General features: G+C 40.4%; 1 protein-coding gene across 2 annotated transcripts in view; it reads left to right on the top strand.

Moving 5' to 3' along the window:
* The window catches only part of MKLN1 (muskelin 1), a 318,843-nt gene that overhangs the window by 110,378 nt on the left and 183,607 nt on the right, over nucleotides 1–24,858 (top strand). The window contains exons 2-3 of one of the 2 annotated variants that reach the window (XM_023514183.1): nucleotides 4,356–4,497; nucleotides 8,458–8,525. In XM_023514183.1, the coding sequence (XP_023369951.1) occupies nucleotides 8,470–8,525 (56 nt within the window). In that variant the 5' untranslated portion in view covers nucleotides 4,356–4,497; nucleotides 8,458–8,469. The remainder of the gene's footprint in view (nucleotides 1–4,355; nucleotides 4,498–8,457; nucleotides 8,526–24,858) is intronic. The other variant, XM_023514182.1, reaches the window with a different exon arrangement.

Below are 24,858 nucleotides of genomic sequence, written 5' to 3'. Positions count from 1 at the left end.
CTATGTCACCCTTGGTAGAGTGCTGTGATGTCACAGCTCACAGCAGCCTCAAACTCTTGGGCTTAAGAGATTCTCTTGCCTCAGCCTCCCAAGTAGCTGGGACTACAGGTGCCTACCACAACGCCAGGCTATTTTTTTGTTGCAGTTGACAATGTTGTTTAGCTGGCCCTAGTCTGGTTCGAACCCAACTGCCTCAGTGTGTGTGGCTGGCCCTAACCACTGAGTTACAGGCGCCGAGCCTGAGCCGTGGTATTTGAACCAAAATTGTTCCCACCATCCTGCCCCCACTCCAATTAGGTCAATATGATGGAAACACCAACCTGAGTGGGTGTGGTCAAGAAGACAGAGCTCCTTCTGTCCCTACCTCCCTGCCAGTCTATAGAATCTCCTTGGGAGAGGTAGGCCATCAATATTTCTCATTCCCCCTTCTCCCCTAGCTCCATATTGCAGGGGCTAAATTCCAGCCAAGGGCAGGCAAGAGGTAGGGGACCCCATGCTCCCACTAAGCTCCCATCCATAGAGCAGACATTCTCCTCCAGCTATAGTAAGCTGATAAAACTGGGGCCCCTGTCCTTATCCCAGTTTGCATGCAGGGCAGAGGCTCCACAGAACAGATGCAAGCCAAGAAGCCTAGCAGGGGTGTCACTCCAACAGAAGTGAGTCATTGTCCCTGTCCCCAGTTCCAGAGTAGAGTCACAGAATTGTTGTCCAAGGGAAGAGACAGGTAGCGTGAAAATAGTAGTCTGTAGCTCTTCTAAAGGGAACTGACTTTATTCAGGACAGATCATGAAGAAGCTCAAGCTGAAGGAAGTCCTTGAAAACAGTGGAGATTGTGGTAAAAATCAATTAAGAGGGGGCTGGCGCCTGTGGCTCAAAGGAGTAAGGCACGGGCCCCGTATACCAGAGGTGGCAGGTTCAAACCTGGCCCCGGCCAAAAACTGCAAAAAAAAAAAAAAAATAGAGGAAGCCAGTAGCTCAATGAGACAACAAGCTAAACTATAGGCTGCCTGGTTTACCAGTAAGAATCAGGGAAAGAGATAGCTAGGAAGAGCCCTCCTAGTGTTAGAATAAACCTCAAAGACTGGCCTCAAAAACTTCATCTGCAAAAATGCTTAAATTTAAGTAGATTATACTGTGGAACCATTTATGCCCTAGAGCATTGTTGAAAATAATACAGTGATTTTTCTGGCAGCTGTTGGGGCCTAACAGTTAGAGATTACACCAACAGAAGCAGACAAAGTAACAGAACAGGGACAGAGACAAAGAGAGCTTTGCTAAAATCACTGTTATCTAAGGGTAACTACATATACATATAACCAAGCCTGTACCTTTTGACACACAACATCAGAGATTTCACATTTTTGGGGAAAAAATTCACTAAAATAATCTAGCAAGGCACTAAATAAATAAATCCTAGGTTGGGAGAATCAGTATTCAGACTTGCTACAATATGCTATCTAAAATGTCCTATTTTCAACAACAACAAAAACTTATGAGACATGCAAAGAAAAAAGAAATGTGATGTAATTCATTTGCACAGGGAAAAAACAATCAATGGAAACTGCCTGTGAGAGGGCCCAGACATCAGATTTAGCAGACAGTGACTTCAAAGCAGCTATTATAAATATGTTCAAAAAATTAAAGGAACAATGCTTAAAGAAGTAAAGGAAAGCATGATGACAATCATAAAATAGGTTACCAACAAAGATATGGAATTTATTTTTTTAAAAGAACCTAATAGAAACTCTAGAGTTAAAGTGTAATAACTGAAAAGAAAAATTCATTAAAAGCAGAAGAAAGAATCAGCAAGTTTGAAGATAGAAAGTATTTGATCTTAAGAACAGAGAGAAGAATGAAGAAATATGAAGAATCTCAGAGAAATGTGGAATACAGTTAAACACATCAATGTATGCTTAATGGGATTAGCAAAATGAGATGAGATAGAGGAGCAGAAAAAATATGTAAAGAAATAATGGCTGAAAACTTCTGAAGTTTGATAAAATACATTAATATTTGCATTCAAGTGGTTCAAACTATTTCCAAGTACAATAAACACAAAAAGAGCCACACTCAAATGCATTAGAGTAAAAATATTAAAAGAGAAAGATTGAGAAAATCTTGAAAGCAGCAAGGAAAAACAAAACTCATAATGTACAAGAGAACCCAAATAAGATGAACATCTGATATGTCAGCAGAAAAAATGGATGCCAGAAGGCACTGGGATGGCATATTCAAAATGCTGAAAGGAAAATTAAAAAACCTGTCAATTAAGAATCTTATATTCAGTAAAGCTATCTTTCAAAACAAAACATGAAATAAAGGTATTTCAAGCTAAAGAAAATCTGAGAGAATTCATTGCTAGATTACTGATCTTATAAGAAAAAAGTTCTTCAGGTGGAAGGCAATTGACCCAGCCAGTAATTCAAACCCACATAAAGAACAAAGAGTACTGCTAAATGTAATTATGCAATTGTAAAACACGGTATAAAAGTATATTTCTCCTTTCTTTTTCTCTTAAATTATTTAAAAAGCAATTGTTAGAAATAATATATTTGACAATGACAGTAGAATGGAGGTGGATGGGAGCAAAGCTATATTTGAGTAAGAAATATCGTGAAATGGTGACTTGAATCCGCAGGAACAAATGAAAAGAACAAAAATGTTAAATAAGAAAGCTGGTATACCAAACTGTTAATAAATACTTGCTGTCTTTTTTCATCATCTTCATTAGAAGACGTAAAATCATATTGAATAATAAATATAGCGTACTGTTAGGTTTCATCTGTAACAATATTATATGTAACATTATAAACCAATTAAACCCAAAAGAAATCTATAAATTGCTGCAACCAATAACAGTCGAAAATATATTCTTCTTAAATGAATATGGACTGCTCTCCAGGATAGACTATATTCTAGGTTATAGAATATGACTCAATAAATTTACAATATTTGAACCTATACAAAGCATGACTTCTGACAACAGTAGAATAAAATCACAATCAACAAGGCAAGGAAATTTGATAAATTCACAAATATGTAGAGCTTAAACAATACACTTCTAAATAACCAATAGGCCAAAGAAGAAATTATAAGGAAAAAATTTTAAAAGTGTTTAAAGTTTCAGGCTGGGCATGATAGCTCATGACTGTAATCCTAGCACCTTGGGAAAATGAGGGTGGAGGATTGCTTGAGGTTAGGAGTTAGAGACCAGCCTGAGCAAGAGGAATACGCTGTCTCTACAAAAAATAGAAAAATTAGCCAGACATAATGGCACACACCTATAGTGCCAGCTGCTTGGAAGGCTGAGGCAAGAAAACCACTTAAGCCTGGGAGTTTGAGGTTGAGTAAGCTCTGATGATGCTACTGCACTCTAGCCAGGGCAAAAAAGTGAGATCCTGTCTCAAAATAAATAAGGAAGGGAAAAAAAAGAAGGAAAGAAAGAAAGAGAGAGAGAGAGAAAGCAAAACATACCAAAACTTATAGGATGCCTAAACTTAGGTTGTGCCTAAAATGTAAATTCAAAGCTTTCTGATAAGGTGGCCTGGACCTTGTAGCCAAGACTGAAGATTTATGAGGCATTTTTCCTTGCCCAAAGCCCAAACCTGAATCACAGTTCTACTAAACTCCACAAAGTATAATGATAAGAGAGGAACCAAAATTATTTGGTAGAATAGATGAAAACCAAATGGTTCAACTTTATCTCATGTCAGAGAATTGCCCTCCTAACATAGAGACCACCTAAAAGGCAGAAGAAGAGGAGAGGAGGGTGGGGGTTAGAAGGGAAAGGGAAAGCAGAAGAAGGAAGCAGAAGGGAGGGAGAGGAGATCTTTTCCTACATGGTGAAAAAGTCCTGGGTGCTTAGTTTACCATTTCAGCATTAAGAAGGTAGAGTGGGCTGGGCGGTGGCTCAGGCCCGTCATCACTGCACTCTGGGAGGCTGAGGAAGGTGGATTGCTTGAGCTCAGGAATTTGAGGCCAGCCTGAGAAAGAGTGAGATCCCCATCTCTACTAAAAAACAAAACAGAAAAATTAGCCAGGCATTGTGACAGGCACCTGTAGTCCTAGCTACTCGGGAGGCTGAAGCAAGAGGATCCCTTGAGCTCAGGGATTCGAGGTTGCTGTGAGCTATGACACCGTGGCATGGTAGCCTGGGGCAACACAATGAAACTCAGAGAACACAACACCAAAGAGAAAGTTACACTCACCTGTGTGATCTTCTAACACCCAGTGGCTCTGCTCACTGTAAATGTGGCCCTATTCCTGCAATCAGATAGTATTGTTTCTTGCAGAATAGGAAGGAAAAGGCAGGGAGGAGTAGATGTCCCTCTACTGAGATGCTCTTTTGTTTGCAGGAAGATTCCTGGCAGAGGCATAAAGATGCAGGTAGTGGAGAAGATAAGCTGAAACCAAACCCAGGCAGAAGGCCCCAGAGAACAAGCATGCTTTGCAAATTAAAGATCCATTAGAGGAAGCTGCACATTTCAAGATTTCCAAGTAAGACTTTACCCAGAAGGAAATCGCAGCATTACTAAAGCAACTTGTGTTTTATAGTAGGTTTACAGTAATTGGTATAAATGAAGCTCTTTGAAGATGGCAGATATTTTCAGCAGAGGAAGACATCCATACAGATTCCCAGAGCTTTACTTTGTCAGTGCCTTGTGTGGTTATTCCCCACCCCCCTTTTCTTACCTTCTCTCCTGAGCTCACTTCTAGTCAGGGTACACTAAATACCTACTGCTGAACAAGAATAAGGATGGAGATGAACTTCATAACCATCTAGCAGAGGCCCAACCTTGTGACTTGCTTTCTGGTGCACTGATTTGTAATGGGGAAATGATCTACAGGGTGCCTGTGATGAAACAGTCCCTTTCTGCTCTGGTAGGCTTCCAGAATGGCTTTTCAGTGTGACGAGGCAGCTCAAACCTCAAGGGAAGGTGCGGTAGGTAGACAGAGATGATTCTCTGTGCAGACTTGCTGCACTCTGGCTTCAGGTGGAAACTTTTTTCCATCCTTTTGAACTTTCTTTTTGAATTTGTTTTTATATGTAACCTCTCTGTTAGACTCACATGGCTATGATGCCAACACTTATCCTGTGCCTCCCCACTTCATACTCCTAGAAAGTCTGGTCTTCCAGAGAGCATCACCTGAGGGAAACTCACATTTCCATTCACAGACTGGATTGTCCAGACAGGGAGTTGTTTACAGTTCCCCCTTCCCTTGCATCATTCTAATAGAGAGGAGGAGAAGGAAGAGTTTAATGAAAACCCAATGTCTATCACCTAGATCAAATGAGTGCTAAAATTTTGCCTTACAGTCTTCATCTTTCCTTTTTCTTTCCTTATTTTCCAAAGTAAAGTTAGCCATTCACATATATAAATATATACACATACATATACATATATATATACACATATATAGTATATATATTGACCCTTAAATAATTCTACACCTATCTGTAAAAACCACACACATTTTTTGGTGAGATAAATAATCCACTATCTTGCTTAATAAGACTCACATAATTTTTCAATGGCATTAAACACTTGTCCATACTAAAAGTTTCCCCACTTGTCCTCCCAATGTCTTTTTTTATTGGTGTAAATATAATTATATAAAATGTACCACTTTAGCCATTTTAAAGTGTCAGTTCAGTGACATTAAGTACATTCACAATGTTGTACAATTACTACTATTATCTACTTCCAGACTTTTTCATTATCCCAAATAGAAACTCTATACACATTAAGAATAACTCCCATTTCTTCCTCCCCCAGTATGTCTTTTAATTCAAACAAGATCCACATATTTCGGTTGGTTATTATGTTTCTTAAGCCTCTTCATCTAGAACTGTTTCCTCTCTCATTCTCGAATGACAATAACTTCTTCATGGTTCTGGGCTAATTGTTACAGAAGGTCCTACCTTCTGTATTTGTCTGATTGCTTCCTCATGGTGTTATTAAACTTGTTCCTCTGTTCTCTGCATTTCTTATAAACTGGAAGTTAGGCCTAAAGGCTGGAAAGGAACCAAACAGTTTGGTTAGAATTCTTCATAGGTACTGTTGTGTGCTTCCCACTTTGTTATATTGAGTAGTATGTTTAGCCATCCCACCATTGATGGGGGCTAATATTGATCACTGGCGTAAGGCAATGACAGCCTGTTTAAAACATAGGCTTTTAAAAACAAGGACTCAACTATTTACACTTTTAAAACATTATTGTCTCTGCTTAAAATGTTCCATTAAAGGGGCTTTGAGGAATTGCCTGGCACCTAAGAAACAGCTGCTATCTGGTGCAAAGGATTAGAGCAGGGGTCCTCAAACTTTTTAAGCAGGGGGCTAGTTCACTGTCCCTCAGACCATTGGAGGGCTGGACTGTGGGCCCCGGAATGAGTTGGCTGCTAAGCAGGACAGGCAGCGGTGGCAAAAACACCTGGTGGGCCAGATAAATGTCCTAGGTGGGCTGCGTGTGGCCCGCGGGCCATAGTTTGAGGACGCCTGGATTAGAGGATAAAGACTAAAGCTCTTCCTTCTTTATGGAGTAGATGCAGGAGTTCAAGTTCATCTCTAAGGGTAATCAACTATGTCTGGTACTTCCAATTTCAGGGCAGAAATTTCTGGAATGTGAGGTTTAGTAGAGACTATTTTCTCTATGGGCCCAGAGAAGAAACTCTGAAATTGGAAATTTGCCCAGAATTTAACCATAGACAAATATCTCTTTTCACTAACACTTAATAGAGTGAGAACATTTTGGGAATTGATTCAGACGACTCTTTTATGGCATTTTAGAACAATTCCCTCTCTCCCTCTACTCTTCCTCCTGCTTCTGACAATCACTTTGGGTTCCAGAATAAAAAATTAAGGAGGAGTGTTCATTTTGGATGGAGAATAAACAGATATTTAGAGGTTTCTTAAGTACCATTCAAATTTTAAAGAACAAGTATACATCTGTTCTCTTTGTTTGAGGCTTACCTCTTGTCTTTCAGCTACTACAAATTGAATAACATTTCTAGTGAAAATATAAGAGACTATGTTAAAGAATTTCATTATTAAAACTAAGATTTTGCGTTTCTAAGGGAAATTAGGTGTTTTTTAAATTTCCATATAAACACTTTAGTTTTACAGCAATTAAATACTCCTGTCAGTTAAAGTCTGTTCAAGCTATTTCTGTATCCCCAAAGGGTTTTTGTTTTGGTTTTTTTTTTTTTTTGGTTTTTATTGTTTGTTTTTGTGTTCATTTTTGCTTTCGTCATTTTGTTTTTCCTCTAAGGAAGTTGTGAATTTTCTGCCTAGCAGGACACAATGAACCTTAGGGTACTAGACTAACAATTTTTATTTTGTAAATGGAATTTGTTATACACCTTTTCTCTACTTATTCTGTAATTCTGGCTTCAAAGAAGCTAGTGGAGAAAAGGAGAAGGGAAACGTCCCTTTCAAGAAATAACTCTTTGGCTCGGCGCTTGTAGCACAGCTGTTATGGTGCTGGCCACATACACCAAGGCTTGCAGGTTCAAATCCGGCCCAGGCCAGCTAAGCAACAATGACAACCTAGAAAAATAGCCAGGCATTGTGGCGGGTGCCTGTAGTCCCAGCTACTTGGGAGGCTGAGGCAAGAGAATCATTTAAGCCCAAGAGACTGAGGTTGCTGGGAGCTGTGACGCCACAGCACTCTACCGAGGGTGACATAATAAAACTCTGCCTCAAAATAATAATAATAATTCTTCAACAAAAGCAGTTCCAGGGGACCTAGACACACATGCCTGTCACTTCCACTGGGGGTTATTATATGTTTGGTAACAAAGACTCCCACAGTAGTTTAACAAGCCCACATCGTGTCAGGGTCTTCCATCCTTTTCCTTTTCTCTTCTTTTCTTCTTCCTCTTTATACACAACTCCCTTCTTTACTTTTTCTTACTTCCTTCTTCTGCCTTGCTCCTTGTCCCTCTCTCTGGCCACCCATCCTTCTTTTCCTTTCCCTTCTTTTGCCAATCAGCAGCCCAGTGCATGCTTCAGTGACCCCCCCTTCTCAGTACCAAATGCTGTGCTCCAGCCCATGGTATATCACTGAACATGCCACAGAACCAAAGGAGCAGAAGAATCCCAGTGGAGGAGAGGCTGGGCCTGGGTCTGTGTTCTGGATTGCCCCTTGCTCAGCTTCTGTTGGATTGGAACCACCAGCTGCAGTTTCTAGTCTGGCCCTCTAGTTTCTCAGAGTTCTGTAGGAATAATAATGGCATTACTTGAACTATGTCTGGTACTTCCAAAAAGCCTGGAAGATATTGCATTTTTACCCACAATAAATCCTGAACAAGGTGACTAAAATAATGGAAAGTTTATTTGCTTATGGAGACGATGGGGGGATGGAAGGTAGGGGAGCATTCATGCCACCCCAGCTCATTGTGAAGACCAAATCTCATACTAGGAGGTGGTTCTGACTGGCTGTGTGTGTTGTCTGCAGTAAACAGAAAGTATGCTGGAAAGAAGATGGAAGTGGAGGCGAGGCCAGCTAGAATTTTGTTTCCGGCGGTAAGACATGGGCACTTGCTTTATTTAACATTTCTTAAACTCAGTTTATTTGTAAAATCGGGCTAATAATTTCTATTCAGTAGGTCACCAGAAGGATCCTAGATAATGTGTGTAAAGCAGTCATCAACACAATACCTAATATGTAATAAATACTTAATGTTCTTTATAAATGTAATGATAAATTTTCTTTTCAAAAAATTTACAGCTCTTGGAGAAAAAATAAATTTGTTCATCAAGAGAAGAGGGGGGGGACACCCCTGTAACAGCTCTTCATGGACAGTCTCCCTTCAGAATTTCTGTCAAGTCCAAGGGCTCTGACTAGGGAATGCACAAGGAAGCCCCTCACCCTTTGTGTTGATGAACAGAGGGAGACACTCAGTTTCCATAGTTTCCCATAGAACTGATGGAACTGATGTCCTGGTAACATTCCCGAAGCCACCCTATTCCTCTTCTTGATTCCTATGTGATTTTGACAGGTTTGGGGATGAGCTTCAGGATGTACCAGGTCTGCTTCTGGTTACCTAACTTGATTATGGAGACTTGAGATTTTAGGTAAGAAGTAATAGAAGTGGAGTATCTTGGTAAAAGGGGTAGAAGTTGAAGTTCGTGGAAGAGAGGAGGAAAATTAGAGAATCATCAGAGCTTTGTTTAAACCCCTTGAAAATTAGGCAATATAATTTTTTTCCAAATGAGAAAATGACTGTCCTAAGTCTACTTATCCCAGCTCAGCCCCATAGTGACTCTTCCAAGAAATGAGACTTTCTCCTAGATTTCTTACTGCCTCCTTTCTCCTGGGCCCCAACTATCTCAGAGTTGCTCTCTCTCTAGCCATTCTCTCTCTCTTTTTTTTCACTTTTTGGCCAGGGCTGGGTTTGAACCCACCACCTCTGGTATATGGGGCCAGCACCCGACTCCTTGAGCCACCGAGCCACAGGTGCCACCTGCCACAGTTGTCAGCTTTTCAGTAATGGGCCCAGGTTTACAACTAACAGATGCTATCTAGCATTTCCTAGGGCACTGGTCCTGGCCACTGCTAAACTTCATTTAATGGATGTATTAGTCCATTCACCTTGCTATAAAGGAATACTTGAGGCTGGGTAATTCATAAAGAAAAGAGTTTTAACTGGCTTATGGTTCTGTTGCCTGAATGAGAAGCATGGCACTATCTGCTTCTGATGAGGGCCTCAGGAAGCCCCCACTCACCATGGAAGGTGAAGGGGGAGCCTCTGCCTGTCCTACGGTGAGAGAGGGAGCAAGGGAGGCGAGGAGGGTCCCACACTCTTTTAAACAAACAAGCTCTTGTGTGAACTCACAGAGCAACAGCCTACTCATTACCTCGGGGAAGGCACCAAGCCATTCATTCATGAGGGCTCTGCCTCCATGATCCAAACACCTCCCTCCAGGCTTCACTTCCAACATTCAGGATTGAATTTCAACATGAGATTTAGAGGGGATAAACATCTAAACCATCCCAGTGAAGCAACTTTAGAGAGTTGATCTGTAGATTCCAGCTATTTTTATTTTTTTGAGACAGTCTCATTCTGTCACCCTGGGTAGAGTGACGTGGCATCATAGCTCACAGCAACCTCAAACTTTTTGAGACACAGCAATCTTTTTGCCTCAGCCTCCCAAGTAGCTGGGACTCTCAGCTCCTACCACAACATCCAGTTATTTCTGGTTGTTGTTGTTTATTTTTTATTTTTTTATATTTTTAGTAAAGACAGATCTCACTCTTGGCTCAGGCTGGTCTGAAACTCCTGAGCTCAAGCAATCCACCCACCTCAGCCTCCTAAAGTGCTAGGATTATAGGCATGAGCCACTATAGTTGGCTCCAGCTTTTTTTTCCCTAAAGAGAGGGGGTCTTGCTTTGTTGTCCAGGCTGGAGTAAAGTGGAAAGATCAAGCTTACTGCAGCCTTGAACTCCTGGGCTCAAGCAATCCTCTTGTCTCAGCCTCCCAAGTAGCTAGAATTATAGGCACATGCCACTGCTCCTGACTAATTTTTAATTTATTAATTTTATTGTTATAGTTGTTTATGGAGATAAGGTTTGTCATCCAGGCTAGTCTTGAACTCCTGGCTTCAAGATACCTTCTGCCTTGGCCTCTAAAGTGCTGGGATTATAGGCATGAGCCACCATGCCCCACCAGATTCCAGCCTTTAAGCTGGGTGTTTTGTTGGGGAGGCCAGATAAATTTGGAATATTTTGTTTTAAAGTGAATTCATCCCTTATTCGTTTAAAGTCTGCAACAAGCTGTTTTTTAAATGTTTTCAATCAGCACATCTTTATTTATTGTCCTTAATACCCAGAGGCTACTTGAAGAAGGATTTAATTTTCAAAGTCTGGTAAGTAAACAATAGTTTCCCAATAACATCTCTAGGCAGACACCCAAAGACTTCATTTCTGCCACAGTGTCTGGGTCCCCCATAATTGTCCATTAGAACTATGCTCGACCACAACATTTTACAATCATTTAGAAAAAATATACCTTTAAACACAAAGTTGCTTACCAATTTGTTTTTTCTTCTTCTTAATCATCATGTTTAGCAAACAAAAGCAAAAGCAAAACAGGTTTAAATGTGGTATTATTTGCCTACACACTGAACATATTAAATCTAATAGGTTGGGTTGGGCACTCACACAAGAAGGAGTTTGGAGATGATTATTCACTGTTCTCCCATTCACTCAGAGGGGACAGCTAGATAAGCAGAGGCTAACATGCATGCTTCAGGTCTGTGGAAATTTCTAAGGCTTTAAAATTCACTCCAGAATCCTGCTGAACGTAATCTTCCCTGATGTTGGGCTTGCTTGCTGCTGCTTTCTTTTATGATTCTCTGAAGCCATGCACGGAGATTCCAGAAATTTCCTCTAGTCTCTCTTTTTACACATGACCAAGTGGAAAGTTGGCAAGTAGGGTTGTATTAGTCAAGATCGGCTAATTTTTTTTTAAATGACCTCAAAATCTCAGTGGTTTGACTCAGTAAAAGTGTATTGTTCTTGTCACAGTCCAATATAGATGGGGGGGGGCAGTATGTAGAACATGGTGATTAATTCTGTGCAATCATTCAAGGACAAAAGCTTCTTCCAACTTGTGGTTCTGTCTTCCTCAAGGTTTGCAGAGTCCTTCCCATCCAACTCATGGGAAAGAAAGCCCGCAGAGACATATACAGGAGAATTTTTATGGATCAGACCTGGAACTGACAGCCATCACTTTGACATTCCTTTGACCAAACTCAGTCATTGGTCCTGGCCGACTTCCAGAGTGGCTAGGAAATATAGCCATGTAAAGCACTTTCTGTCCAGCTCACAGCAGTTTCTGCCACAAGGAGAGACAGAGAGTTCTTCAAAGGTGTTTGAAATAAATGCACTATCCTATTTCATTTTGCTTAATGACTAGAATATCATTAATGTCTTCGGTCAGTTTCTAGAAAAAGTCTATCAACATCAGCTTCAGCTTCATTAGCACCACAAATCCATCCAAACTGGAACTTAACTTGTTCATATGTAGGACTTTCCAGAGTTTCATGGTATGTAGGACCAAGCCCATGCAGAGATGCTGATTATAAATTGCCAATGCACTTACACCCATCAGATGGTCCTCATCACAAACTCTGGCAAGTGGTCTGCCTGAAGCCATGTGGAATATCTAAACCAAACTTTGTCAAATGAGACCCATGAGGAGAATAAATGTAGTATAAACATTTTAGAAACTGTCTTCAGAACTGTCTTAGTCTATTCTGGCTGCGATAACAAAATATCATAAACTTAATGGCTTATAAACAATGGAGATTTATTTCTCACAGTTCTGGAGGCTGGTAAGTCCCAGATGAAGGCACCAACAGATTTGGTGAATGGTGCCGGCCTGCTTTCTGATTCACAGACTGCACATTCTCAGTATATTTCTTCACATAGTGGAAGAGGCAAGCCAGCTCTCTACAGTCTCTTTTACAAGGGCACTCATTAATTGGCCCTCCTGACCTAACCAAGGCCCCACTTCTTAATTTCATCACCTTGGGCGTTAGGTTTTGACATATGAATTTTGAGAATACATAAACATTCAGTCCATTGCAATACCTCTTCAAAAATTGTTTTTAAATGTTTTTGTCTTTTCTCAATCAATGTATTCTTCACAGTTGTCATGACTCCATTTTTGTCTGCATTTTTTCTTCCTGTTTCTCTCTTTAACCAATTTACAAAACCTATTTCATAGTTCAACCATTTTAGAGACATCCATTTGTCCTCATTTACTCGCAGGCTAGCATTCCCACTGAGATTTTCACTTCCTCAAATAACGCTTGTTCATCTTCCCATATAAAGAGGGCGCTGATGTGGGCTGTACAAGGTAACAGTGGGAAGGCACTGATGGGTGTTCTGTGCTGTTTTCCTAGTTATGGTGGTAACTTTTCACTGGTCCCGCCATGCTGTCCTCCCATAATTCAAGTCATGCACTTAATGGCTTTTGGGGTTAAAGTGTGGTCTTCATTTGTGTATTTATTCACTTCTTTATTTATTCATACCAAAATATTTGTCAAGTACCTGTGCCAGATAGTGTTCTAGGTGCTGGAGTCTGAGCAAAGAACAGTAGAGATAAGGTTCCTACTCTTGTGGAGCTTATTAGAGAGATGGACTATAAGTAAATAATAATACAAAATATTAATTATAATGGTGACATGTATATGCTTATTTTCTTTTTAACATCTTGGATGACCTAAATCACCAATTTTTTTCTTTTAAATGAAGTCTTTTGTTTCTCTCTAAAATCAGCTTCTTGTCTGGAAGGTAATCATTCATAAATTCTTTCATTCACTCATAAGTCATTCATTTATTCAATATCACTGTCACTATGCTAAACTTTCAGAATACAGAAATAAATAATACAGAATACAGAAAGACTCCTGCCCTCAAGAATCATAATCCAATTGAGTAGACTGGCATACAAACCACAATTTGACATTGTGACAAATGTCATAATGGAGAAACATGCAAAGTGCAGTGGGACAAAGAGAAGGAGGACCTAAGTATGCTTCTGTAGGTCAGGAAAGACTTCGCAAAAGAAGTCTTGCACTTGGACTGAGGCTTCAAGTGTGAATAAGCCTTTGTGAAGTAGACAAGTTGAGGAAGGGCATGAGATGAGTAGTTGACCATCCATCAAAGATTTGTGCTCTCCTTCCACAGTACAGCATTTTTATGGGAAGTGGCCAAACCAATTTCCAATCCCCCCTGTGAGGCCAGGTGACCAGTTCTCATTAGTGGAATGTGAGCAGAAGTGATGTGGATCATTCTGGGGCCAGATGAAGCAGGTATGCGTTGGCTTCCTTCTGTGGGATGCCAGCTCTGGAGGTGAAGGATCCTGAAGCTGAGAGGCTGGCAGAGCTTCATAATACAAGTACTCTGGGTGGAAGGCTGCTTGCCACACAGAACTGTTAAATGGCTAAGAAAACAAAAAAAAAATTATGTTAATATGCTGATATTTTATAGCTTATTTGTTATGGCAGCAAGTTCTACCCTAATTAGCGGAAGACATTCCAAGCAAAGTGAAAGTGAACAGTATATGCAAAGGTTTACAAATGTGTCTAACACAGAATACACATGCTCAATACATATTTGCTATTGCAGTAAGGTTATTACAAGGAAGTACAAGTAGTCCAGTATTGCAGAGTATAAAATGTGATTGGTGGGGTGAGGGGAGGGTGGCTGGATAGGTGGGAATGGGCCTTGAATGCCATGCTGGAGAATTTTGGCTTGATCTCATAGAGGAAGGAAAGCCAAGGAAGAATATGAAAACGAGACAGGCATGATCTCTGAAATAGTTGGGGCTGTGCAAAACATAATTAACACCTAAGAACTTGCTTTAATTTTCTTCAAATGTAAAATGCAAATCCAAAGATGAATGATGAAGGATTTTAGAACCAGAGGGCATCATAGTCTGGTTAAACCTTATTTAACAAATGAGGAAAGTGAATCTCAGAGGAGCTAAGTGCCTTTGCCAAGGTAACCCAGCTAGAGCTTGGCAGGCCAGGGACCGGAAGGCTAGTTCCTTATTCCCATATCTATGGCGTTGCTCTTTCTACCGTACTACAGTGCTCAGAGCAGTTGAGACCAGCTGGTGTGCCTGTGTTTTCACATCCCTAATGAAGACATTGGGGATTTGGAGCCAGGGTATTTTCCATGGAAGGCTGTCTTTTTTGTAATTCCTCATCTGGCTTGAACCACTATTTTGGAAAAGTTCCATTTTTCAGCATTAAATTTCCCTGGAGGACAATCAGGAATGTGCTTAGTGGCCTTTAGGGTGCCCTTGTACTTTCTGAGTTTGGGTTGGAAAGATGAGAAGAAAGTAGCAGTGTTTTGAGCTCCTGGAAGCCCTGCCTAATCCCTTGGCATCTGGAGAGATGTGGTTGTGGTTCAGCCAGCCAGCTGACCATCCTTCAGGGGTCAGATCCGAACATCTTCTTCAGCTGGTCTGTTGTAAGGGTCAGCCACCTATGGCTGACATTTTCATATCATTTTCTGTTCATCAATTAGTGACTTCTGGTTTTCATACGTGGTTAAGCTGATGCATTATTCATTATACTTATTTTCACTCCTTGTGCCACCAAAGCAATAGGGCATACATTTATTTTTTAATAGCAAGTAGGAGCAAAGGGGCAACTGTGCTGAGGCTAGTCTCAGAGAAATATGACATGTGGTCTGACTTAAGTAGGAACTGGGTATTATGGAATTACTGTACAACCAGGAATGCCAGAGTATCAATTGGAGGGGTGGGCAAGAGAGGTCATTTGTTCACTCTTCTCCAAGAAATCTGGGGAAAAAGAATCTATTTTTTTTAGATCTATAAGATTCTATTACAGAGGCTCGGCGCCTGTGGCTCAAATGGCTAAGGTGCCAGCCACATACACCTGAGCTGGCGGGTTCGAATCCAGCCCAGGCCCGCCAAACAACAATGATGGCTGCAACCAAAAAGTAGTCAGGTGATCACTTGAGCCCAAGAATTTGAGGTTGCTGTGAGCTATGACACCATAGCAGTCTACCCAGGGCAAGAGAGTGAGACTTTGTCTCTAAATCAATCAGTCAGTCAATCAATTAATCAATTGCATTCTCTTGAAAGCTAAACTTTTCCTTCTTCTTTATTTTTTAAGTATCTGAATTCTGGGGTGTATTGCATATTTTCTTATATATGGTGATTTCTTATATTGTATTTGTAATTCTATTTTATATGTGCTTACTTTTTCTCCCTCCCTAAAAAAATGTGAGGTATTATTGAAATTTTAGGGTTTTTTTTTTTTTTTTTTTGAGATAGTCTTACTTTGTCACCCTTGGTAGAGTGCCATGGCATTACAGCTCACAGCAACCTCGAGCTCTTGGGCTAGGGCAGTTCTCTTGCCTCAGCCTCCAAAGTTGCTGGGACTAAAGGCACGTGCCACAATGCCCAGCTATTTTTGTTGCAGTTGCCACTGCTGTTTTAGCTGGCCGGGGTCAGGTTCGAACCCGTCACCCTCAGTATATGGGGCCAGCACCCTACCCACTGAGCCACAGGCACCGCCCGAATTATTGAAATTTTAAAAAGACCCCTTCAGGCATTTTTATTTTCAAGTTCTCAAATTAGTGAATACAACTTGTGGTAAGTATCATTATTCTTCTCCAAACATTCCAGGTTTCCTCTTTCCAGTGCTTCTCTCTATTGGATTATACTTCCTCGCCTTGCTGCTTCAGTCAATGAAATGTGGGCAGAGGTGATGTGTGTTGATTTGGGGCAGAGTATGGCTCATCATTTTTCTTTTCTCTCTCCATGACAACCAGTGATGTTTCAGATAATAGCTGTTCCAGCAGTCTGGATCTTGGGGTGAGGATGAGCTGGAGCAGAGTTCCAGCTGACTTAAAGTGGACAAATAGCATGAATGAGTAGAAAGTGTTGTTATAAGCCCTTGAGATTTGGAGGACATTTGTTTTTGCAATATAAGCATAACTCTCCTGATTGATACGCCACTGTAGCATATTAATCTTTCTTTCACAAAAGATAGTAAAGGATAAATTTTAGCGACTCTACATGACTTTCAGTGGGGGTTACTACCAATGTGGCAAGCATATATATATATATATATGAAAATAATGCACACTGTTGGGGCTGCTTGTGGGGATTAAATAAACTAACATACGTAAAGCCCCTTTCTTAACTCAGGACACAGAGTTGTGCCTTAAATAATTTCCTTTTTCTTTGGCACCTGAAAAGAGAAGATCCCATCAACAGCAAGCATTCCTTCTTTACCCACTTCCCATCTCTCGTTCTGTCAAGATGAGAAATGAGACCAAAGAGTGAGTAGACAAACACTTTGGTCTTAGTCAGTTTGGGCTGCTGTAATAAAGTACCATAGACTGGTTGGCTTATAAATAACAGATATTTATTTCTCACAGTTCTAGAGGCTGGAAGCCCAAGATCAGGGTGCCAGCACTGTCAGGTTCTGGTAAAGGCCCTCTTCTGGTTGCAGACTTTCCATTTCTGCTGTATCCTCTTATAGAAGAGCCCTCTGGGGTCCCTTTTATTGAGGGCACTAACCCCATTCATAAGGGCTCCACCTCGTAACTTAATCACCTCCCCAAACCTCACCCCCTAATACCGCCACTTTGGAGGTTAGGATATCATCATATAAATACGCGGCGTTGTTATTCAGTCCATAACAACCCTGATTACTGACAGGGGCTGTTTATCATGAGAACTAATGGTATAGCTGCAGGAGTTTCATGGTGACGTAGACGCATTTATCCTATCACAAGTAACTTCTGATCAGGTCAGGCCTTCACAAGTTTGGAATTGGGGATTGGGTTAGGAAGAGCATGGCAAGGTGATAAGCTCACTTGGGCTGGCAGATACCGGAGAGGAAGAAAGGGGGTGCAAATATCAAGTGGCTACTGTACTTGTGCTCAGTGGAACCTCAGGAAATTCTTGTGGATTGAAAGTTAATGGAGTAGGGCAGGGAGGAGAAGAGAGACTGATTCATGGGCACAAATACACAGTTAGAGAAAAGAAATAACACCTACTATTTGATAGATCAGTAAGGTAACTGTAGTGTGCTGTAATTAATTGTACATTTCAAAATAGCAAGAAGAGAATAATTTGAATGTTTTTAGCATAAAGACAAAAATATTTAAGGGTGTTGGATATCCCACTTATACAATTTCATGTTTACAAATTATATGAATGTATTATATTATCATATGTGCCATGAAAATACATATTATGTATCTAGTATGTATCAATAAAAATAAATAAAGAGGGGGAAAATATTAATGGATTATGATCAATAGATGTAAAATTCGCCCATTCTCTCCGTTTCTCATCTTTTGGGGCCGATTTTCCCTAGTCTTTCTTTTGCTCTCCTTTTTCCTTTTTTATTTGTCATTGTTTTCCCTTTTTTATAACTCAGGCGATCCAAATCACTATAACTGTTATTTATTGAACTAGTTTAAGGAGGGACCAAATTCTAAGGACCTTAAATGCAAATCTTGTTCAGCCTTGAAGAGGGGACCCAGGCATTCTTTTTGCAATACCTTATTATCCTCATCTGAACCGCTTTAATTATAGAGTAGTAGTGGTGGTGGCAGTAGTAACAATAATTACTATTAACATTTATTGACCGTCTACTGTGAGCTACATTTTTGCATACTCAGGTTATTCAATCCTTGCTACAATCCTATAGACTAAGCATAATTAATATTATCATGCCATTTTATAGCTAGGAAAAAATTGAGAGATTAAGTGAAACCTGGAGATTGGCCTCCTTCCATTCATCAATATCCAGCTAATCTTATTGAATATCCACTGTGTGTCAGACACCTTTTTACACATATGGATACAGTAGTGATTAAGATTATTCTCACAGAGCTTGTTATACTGTAGGAGAGCCAGACTAGGTTTACTAGGAAACTAGTAAACCAAGAAGCAAAATGATTTCAGATAGTGATTAATGCTATGTGAAAACTGAAGTAGGGTAATTGACAGTGATTGACAGGAGTGGAGGGATATTATGCAACGCAGTGTGAGGCATTTAGACCTAAATGGTGGGAAGAAGCCACCAGTGTAGACTTGGGATAACGACAAATGTAAAGATCCTGACGAAGGCATGGGCTTGGTATGTTCAGCAACAGCAATGGACTGAGCTCAAATTCAAAACTGGATTATATTTTTAAAATTTCTTTTATAGATTTATTAAGATACATTTCACATGCCATGAAAAACCACCCAGTTAATTTTTTTCTGTATTCACAGAGATGTGTAATCATCACAATTATCTAATTGTAGCACATTCTGAACACCCCTCAAAAAAGCCTCCACTCATCAGCAGCCACTTCCCATTCCTGCTCACACTGAGTTATCAACCCTTGGCAGCCACTAATCTATTTTTTGTCTCTATGAATTTGCCTCTTCTGGACATTTCATACAAACGGAATCATACCATGTGTGATCTTTGAGATCCTTCACTTACATACCATTTTCAAGGTTCATCCATACTGTACCATATATCAGGACATTATTCATTTCATGACTAAAAGTATTCCATAAAATAGATATGCCACATTTAAAAAAATCCATTTATCAGTTCATAGACATGGGTTGTCTTCACTTTTTGGCCTTCTATACAAACGCTGCTATGAACATTCACATACAAGTTTTTGTGCAAACATTTATGTTTTCATTTCCCTTGGTATACACATGCCAACAGGAGGAACTGCCACATGATTTGGTGACTATGTTTAGCATTTTGAGGAAGTGCCAAACTGTTTTCCCATGTGGTGCCACCATTTTACATGCTCCCCAGTAATGTATCGGGATTCCAGTTTCTCCATATCCTTACCAACACTTGTTCTTGTCTGTTTCTTTTTAGAATTTCAGATTAATGTAAGGGTACAAACAACTAGGTTACAATGTTTGCATTTGTTATGTGGAGTCCCTCTTGCAGTTCTGTCCCATACCCAAGGGTGTGCCATATACCCTTACATTGTGCCCATTAAGTAGGAGCACACCAGTCCCCCTACCTACTCTCTTCTTCCCCCTCCCTTCTTCTTCCTCCCCTCAACTTGAATTGAGTTTTTCTCTTACATGGGCATGTATTAAATCGTCTACTTGCTTCATATTAGTATTGAGTACATTGGGTACTTGCTTTTCCATCTTGTGATACTTTACTAAGAATGTATTTTGTTCTTGTCTGTTTTTATGACAGCATTCTTGTGGGTGCAAAGGGGTGTCTCACCATGGTTTTGACTTGCATTTCCCCAGTGACTAATGATGTTGAGTATCTCTTCATGTGCATATGGAGCATGTGTCTCTGTATTCTTTGGAGGAATGTTTATTTAAATTCCTTGCCTGTGTTTTAATTGGGTTGTCTCTTTATTACTGAGTTGTAATAGGTTTTAAAACAAATATTCTAGATATAAGTCCCTTGTCAGATAGATGATTTGAAAAGACTTTCTCTCACTCTGTGGGTTGTTTTTTTCACTTTTCCGATAGTGTTCTTTGAAGCACAAAAGTTTTTACTTTTGATATCTAATTTATCTATTTTTTTCTTTTGTTAGTCAGAATGATTTGTTTTCTGAAGGAGTTTTTTCGTTTTAATTTTTATGTTTAGGTCTTCGATCCATTTTAAGTAAATTTTTTTGTTATAGTGTGAAGGATGGTCCAATTTCATTCTTTTGCAGATATCCAGTTGTCCTAGCACCATTTGTTGAGAAAACTTTCCCTCATTGAATTGCTTTACAACCTTGTCAAAATTCAATTGATCATAAACATGAGGGCTTATTTCCAGATTCTCATTTCTATTCCATTGATCTATTTGTATATGCAGTTACTATGAAAGTTTTGAGACAGACAATATTATCTATTCTTTCACTTCCAAGAAACACAGTTGAGAGCATCCTTTCTGATTCACCCATGCAAGTTTCAACTTGATTTGCTTATTGGTGTTGCCAGAAGGGCTTCATTTGTTTCTGTCCATGTGGACTTTATGTTTCTTGTCTTTTTTTGAGACAGAGTCTCACTATGTCACCCTCAGTAGAGTACCGAGGTGTCACAGCTCGCAGCAACCTCAAACTCTTGGGCTTAAGCAATTCTCTTGCCTCAGCCTCCAAAGTAGCTGGGACTACAGGCACTCATTACAGTGCCTGGCTATTTTTTTGTTGCAGTTGTCATTGTTGTTTAGCTGGCCCGGGCTAGGTTCAAACCTGCCAGCCTCGTTGTATGTGGCCGATGCCCTACCCACTGAGCTATGGGTGCCACCTGATTTTATGTTTTGTGATTGTAATGTATCTCAAAACTTTTGTAATGACTCCTCTATCCTTATATCTTATGTCTCAATTACTATAGTTTTATTGTAGGTTTTGAAATCAGGAAAAGTACATCTTCCAATCTGTTTTTCCTCTTCCAGATTGTTTTGGCTATTCTGGGTTGTATTTTCATATGACTAGTATGATCCGCTTATCAATTTCTAAAAAAAATAGTTAGGATTTTGAGAGGGATTGCATTGGATTTCATTTTCAGATTGTTCACTGCTAGTGGGTAGAAATACAGTTAATTTTTTTGCACATTGATCTTGTATCCTGCTATATTTCTGAACTTACTTTATCTTATATTCTTAATCATGATGCTTTATTGCTTACTCTGTGTGGGGCATTAAGAAATGCAAAAATGAACAAGATTTGGTTTTTGTCTTGAAGAAGCTTATAAGCTACTTTAAGAAATAAGACATAAGGCTTGGCACCTGCAGCACAGTGGTTATGGCAATGGCCACATACACCCAGGCTGGTAGGTTTGAACCCAGCCTGGGCCAGCTAAACCACAATGACAACTGCAACAAAAAAATAGCTGGGTGTTGTGGTGGGCACCTGTAGTCCCAGCTACTTGGAATGCTGAGGCAAGAGAATTGCTTAAGCCCAAGAGTTTGAGGTTCCTATGAACTGTGATGCCATAGCACTCTACCAAGGGTGACATAGTGAGACTCTGTCTCAAAAAAAAAAAAAAAAAAAGAAAGAAAAGAAAAGAAATAAGACATAAACCCATTAAGTAAGTAGTAGCTAGCTAATACAACAACCTTCAGGGAAGTACATAATTGCCAAATGAATTTGGCATAGATGATTAGAGATCTAGTAATGTTCAGGGCATGAAGAGACAATTCAAGGGTGGAAAGGTCTAAGAAAGCTAGAGCAGGAAGGCTCTGCAGGTTTACTCTTGCCCTGCTTCTTCACTTTCCTCTTAATTTTCTTGCTTTTCTTCCCGTTTCTCTCCCTACCCACCTTCTTTGACGGGGTAAACAGAACATAAGCATGGTTAGTTATCATTTCTCAAACTTGGCTGATCATCAGAATCTCTTGGGAATCCTTTAAAAAATATAGATGCTGAATCACTATGTCATATTATCAGAATGTGGGGCATGGACAACTGCACTGACAAGTTTATCTGATTTCCAGCCAGGTTTGGGAATTTCTGGGTATGATTATAATAATGATATCCACATGTGGACCAATCCCTATCTTCATTCTACTACACCCCTAACTCTGTTTAGGGTGTTCATGAACCCAGGAGGCCACAAGAGCACCAGGGTTAGAGAGGGTGAGGGGACCTCTGTTGATAAAAAGCATCTCCACATGTATGCATGACAGAGAGGATCCTTACTGTCCTGTGTGTCTATGGGGTGGCTCACCATACAGATCAGACTTCTATTTTCTATAATCAAGAATCCTAAGAATCTCAGAAGACCCTTCTGCTGTGGATGACCATGATTCTCAGCATCAGCTGTGGTCAGATTTAATCAACAGGAGTAGATACCATACTTACTTAGGACTTTTTCAAAAATAAAGAAAACATTTCAATTACAAGAATAGACCCTTCCATCTTATCCTTCCCTAGAGGTAACCAATCTCTTAAAGCTGGTGGGAATCTTCAGTTTTTATAGTTTTATGTCACAATATGTTTTGAGTGATTAATTATGTACACAAATAGTGTACATATTTTTCTGCACCTTGTTTTTTTCTCAACATGATATGAGAAACATTTTGAGATTTATTCTTGTGATACTTACAGAACTATTTCATTCTTTATAATATAGTAATTTTATACTATGTAATACTTTGATGTAATATTCCATTATTCAAATATTTGAGAATCTATTCTTCTGTGGGTAGATATTTGTTATGTCTAGTTTTTTGCTACTTCAAATCATGATGTAAATCATGTCCTTGTGTATGTCTCCTTGGACACGTAAGTGAGGGTTTTTCTAGGGGATATATCTAGAACAAGAATTCCTAGGGAATAGGATAGGCACATTCTCAACTTTGCTAGGTTGCTTTCCAGATTACTCTCTACAGTATCCCAGTAGCTGAACCAATTTTTACATATGTCATCAATCAATGATATATAAGACTATGTCGTTCTTTGTGTGTTGTTTTTTTGGGGAGAGGGGCGGATCTTGCTCTGTCTACTAGGCTGGAATGCAGTGGCCTCATCATAACTCACTGCTACCTCAAACTCCTGGGCTCAAGCAGTCCTCCTGGTTCAGCCTCCTGAATAGCTGGGACGATAGGCCTGTGCTACTACACTCAGCTAAGTTTTCTATTTTTTGTAGAGACAGGGTCTTGGTCTTGCTCAGCCTGGTCTTGAACTTCTGTCCTCAAGTGATCCTCCTGCTTTGGCCTCCCTAAATGCTAGGATTACAGTTGTGAGCCACCGTACCAAGCCTTCTTGTTCCATATTCTAACCAACACTGCCAAGTTTTTTTTTTTTTTTAAATACACATATCTGGGCCCTATGTTCATAGATTTCAATAGGGTAGCTCTGGAGTGTTTGAAATGGGCTATAGGTGATTCTGGAACACAACTAAAGCCAAGAGCCTCTGCTCCCTGTATGCATGTGTATGCAATCTAATGTATCGATATTTGAATTGGCACAGTGACACCTCTCTGAAGCTTTGTTGGTAGCATCAACATCAGCTGCATTTAGATCTTTGAGGAGAAGTACCTCAGTCCACATACCTTGTAGATGCATTTTAATAAAGCAGCAGTATGTAATTTACCAGGGCACTGGGCTGTACTTAATCTATAGTCCCACCTTTGCCAGCTGGGCTTATGGGGTGAGCCCTTTGGGGAAGCTGTCTTGCCTCTTACTAGGCTCGCGGCTGGGTGTCAGCTGTCAGGGCTTGCATACATGCGGTCGCTTAGGGCAGGGTGCATGTCAGCGATGTCTGCCAGCCCACTGGGTGGTGTCACTGTGTGCAGCATTTGTGGCTTTTTCAAAGCCCCGAGGAATCTGAGAAGCAAGTGAGGGGAATGATGCATGAAAACAAAAGGCAGTGGAAAGAGTGACCAGCCAGCAGGCTCCAGCAGGCTAGAACGCTCTGTCCTTGTTATTACTGCTTCATGAAAATGCCGCCGGCTTCCTGGCAGGGTCTGGAAGGTAGAGGCTCCCTGAGAAAACAAGCACAAGTGAGGCGTACTCTGAGGCTGAGATTCTGGTTTCCCAGCCTCCCCATTTTCCAGTGGAAGTTACAGGTTGAGGATGGGGAACCCTTTGCCCCTCGGTGGATTTTGGCCAGTCTTTCCTTGTCTCCTGGCTGTTTTCCCAAGAGTTTTTTCCTTCCACTCACAAGCAGCACAGCTCTAGTCTGAGAGGCCTAGCAGGGCTGGCCTGGGAGAGAAGTTGGGCGGTGCCCTGGCCAGAGCTGCTCCCCAAAGAATGGTTTGAAGGTCATCTAGGGGAGGAAAAAGGACCCTGGCCATAATTTCCACCCAAGGAGTGTTTGCCACAAAGAAGAGCCTCCTGGCATGGGGCGGGGAGGCAAGGGGGTGCTCTGAGCTGTGAACGCTCTGGTACCACATACTCTCACAGGATAGCCTAACTCGGTTTTCAGAAACGAGGCAGAAGTTCAGCAAAGGTAAGAGTTTCCATTTTAACTCAATACTGGATGGCTACTGGGGCTCATCATTATTGGACTCATCAGATGTCAACCTCTACCTCTGCCGCCTAATAATCTCCTTTCTTTGGCATATAAAATAAGTGGATGCAAAGTACGGAAGTAGTCAGCTTCTTTTCTTCTCTTAAAAAGTAGCTAGGAGGATAATGAATAAAAATAGGCCTTTGTGGATACACCAGGGCTGAGCTGAGGGTGTGGTTTGCTTGGCAACAGCTCAGGCAAAGTGATTTCTCCTGGTCCTGGAATGCTCTTGACTTCGCCTCTGTCTGATGATATCCTAAGAGACCAGCTTGAATGTGACTTTTTTTTTTTTTTTTTTTTTTTGGTGAAACTCCCGTCAATAGAGTTAATCATTCCCTTCTTTCTGGTCTTACAGCATTTTGCT

This window comes from Otolemur garnettii, unplaced genomic scaffold (genome assembly GCF_000181295.1).
Source record: "Otolemur garnettii isolate 467f Iridium unplaced genomic scaffold, OtoGar3 scaffold00049, whole genome shotgun sequence".
Classification (NCBI taxonomy): domain Eukaryota; kingdom Metazoa; phylum Chordata; class Mammalia; order Primates; family Galagidae; genus Otolemur; species Otolemur garnettii.
The sequence above is the reverse complement of the archived record's forward strand: the minus strand, read 5'-3'. Positions and strand labels throughout refer to the sequence as shown.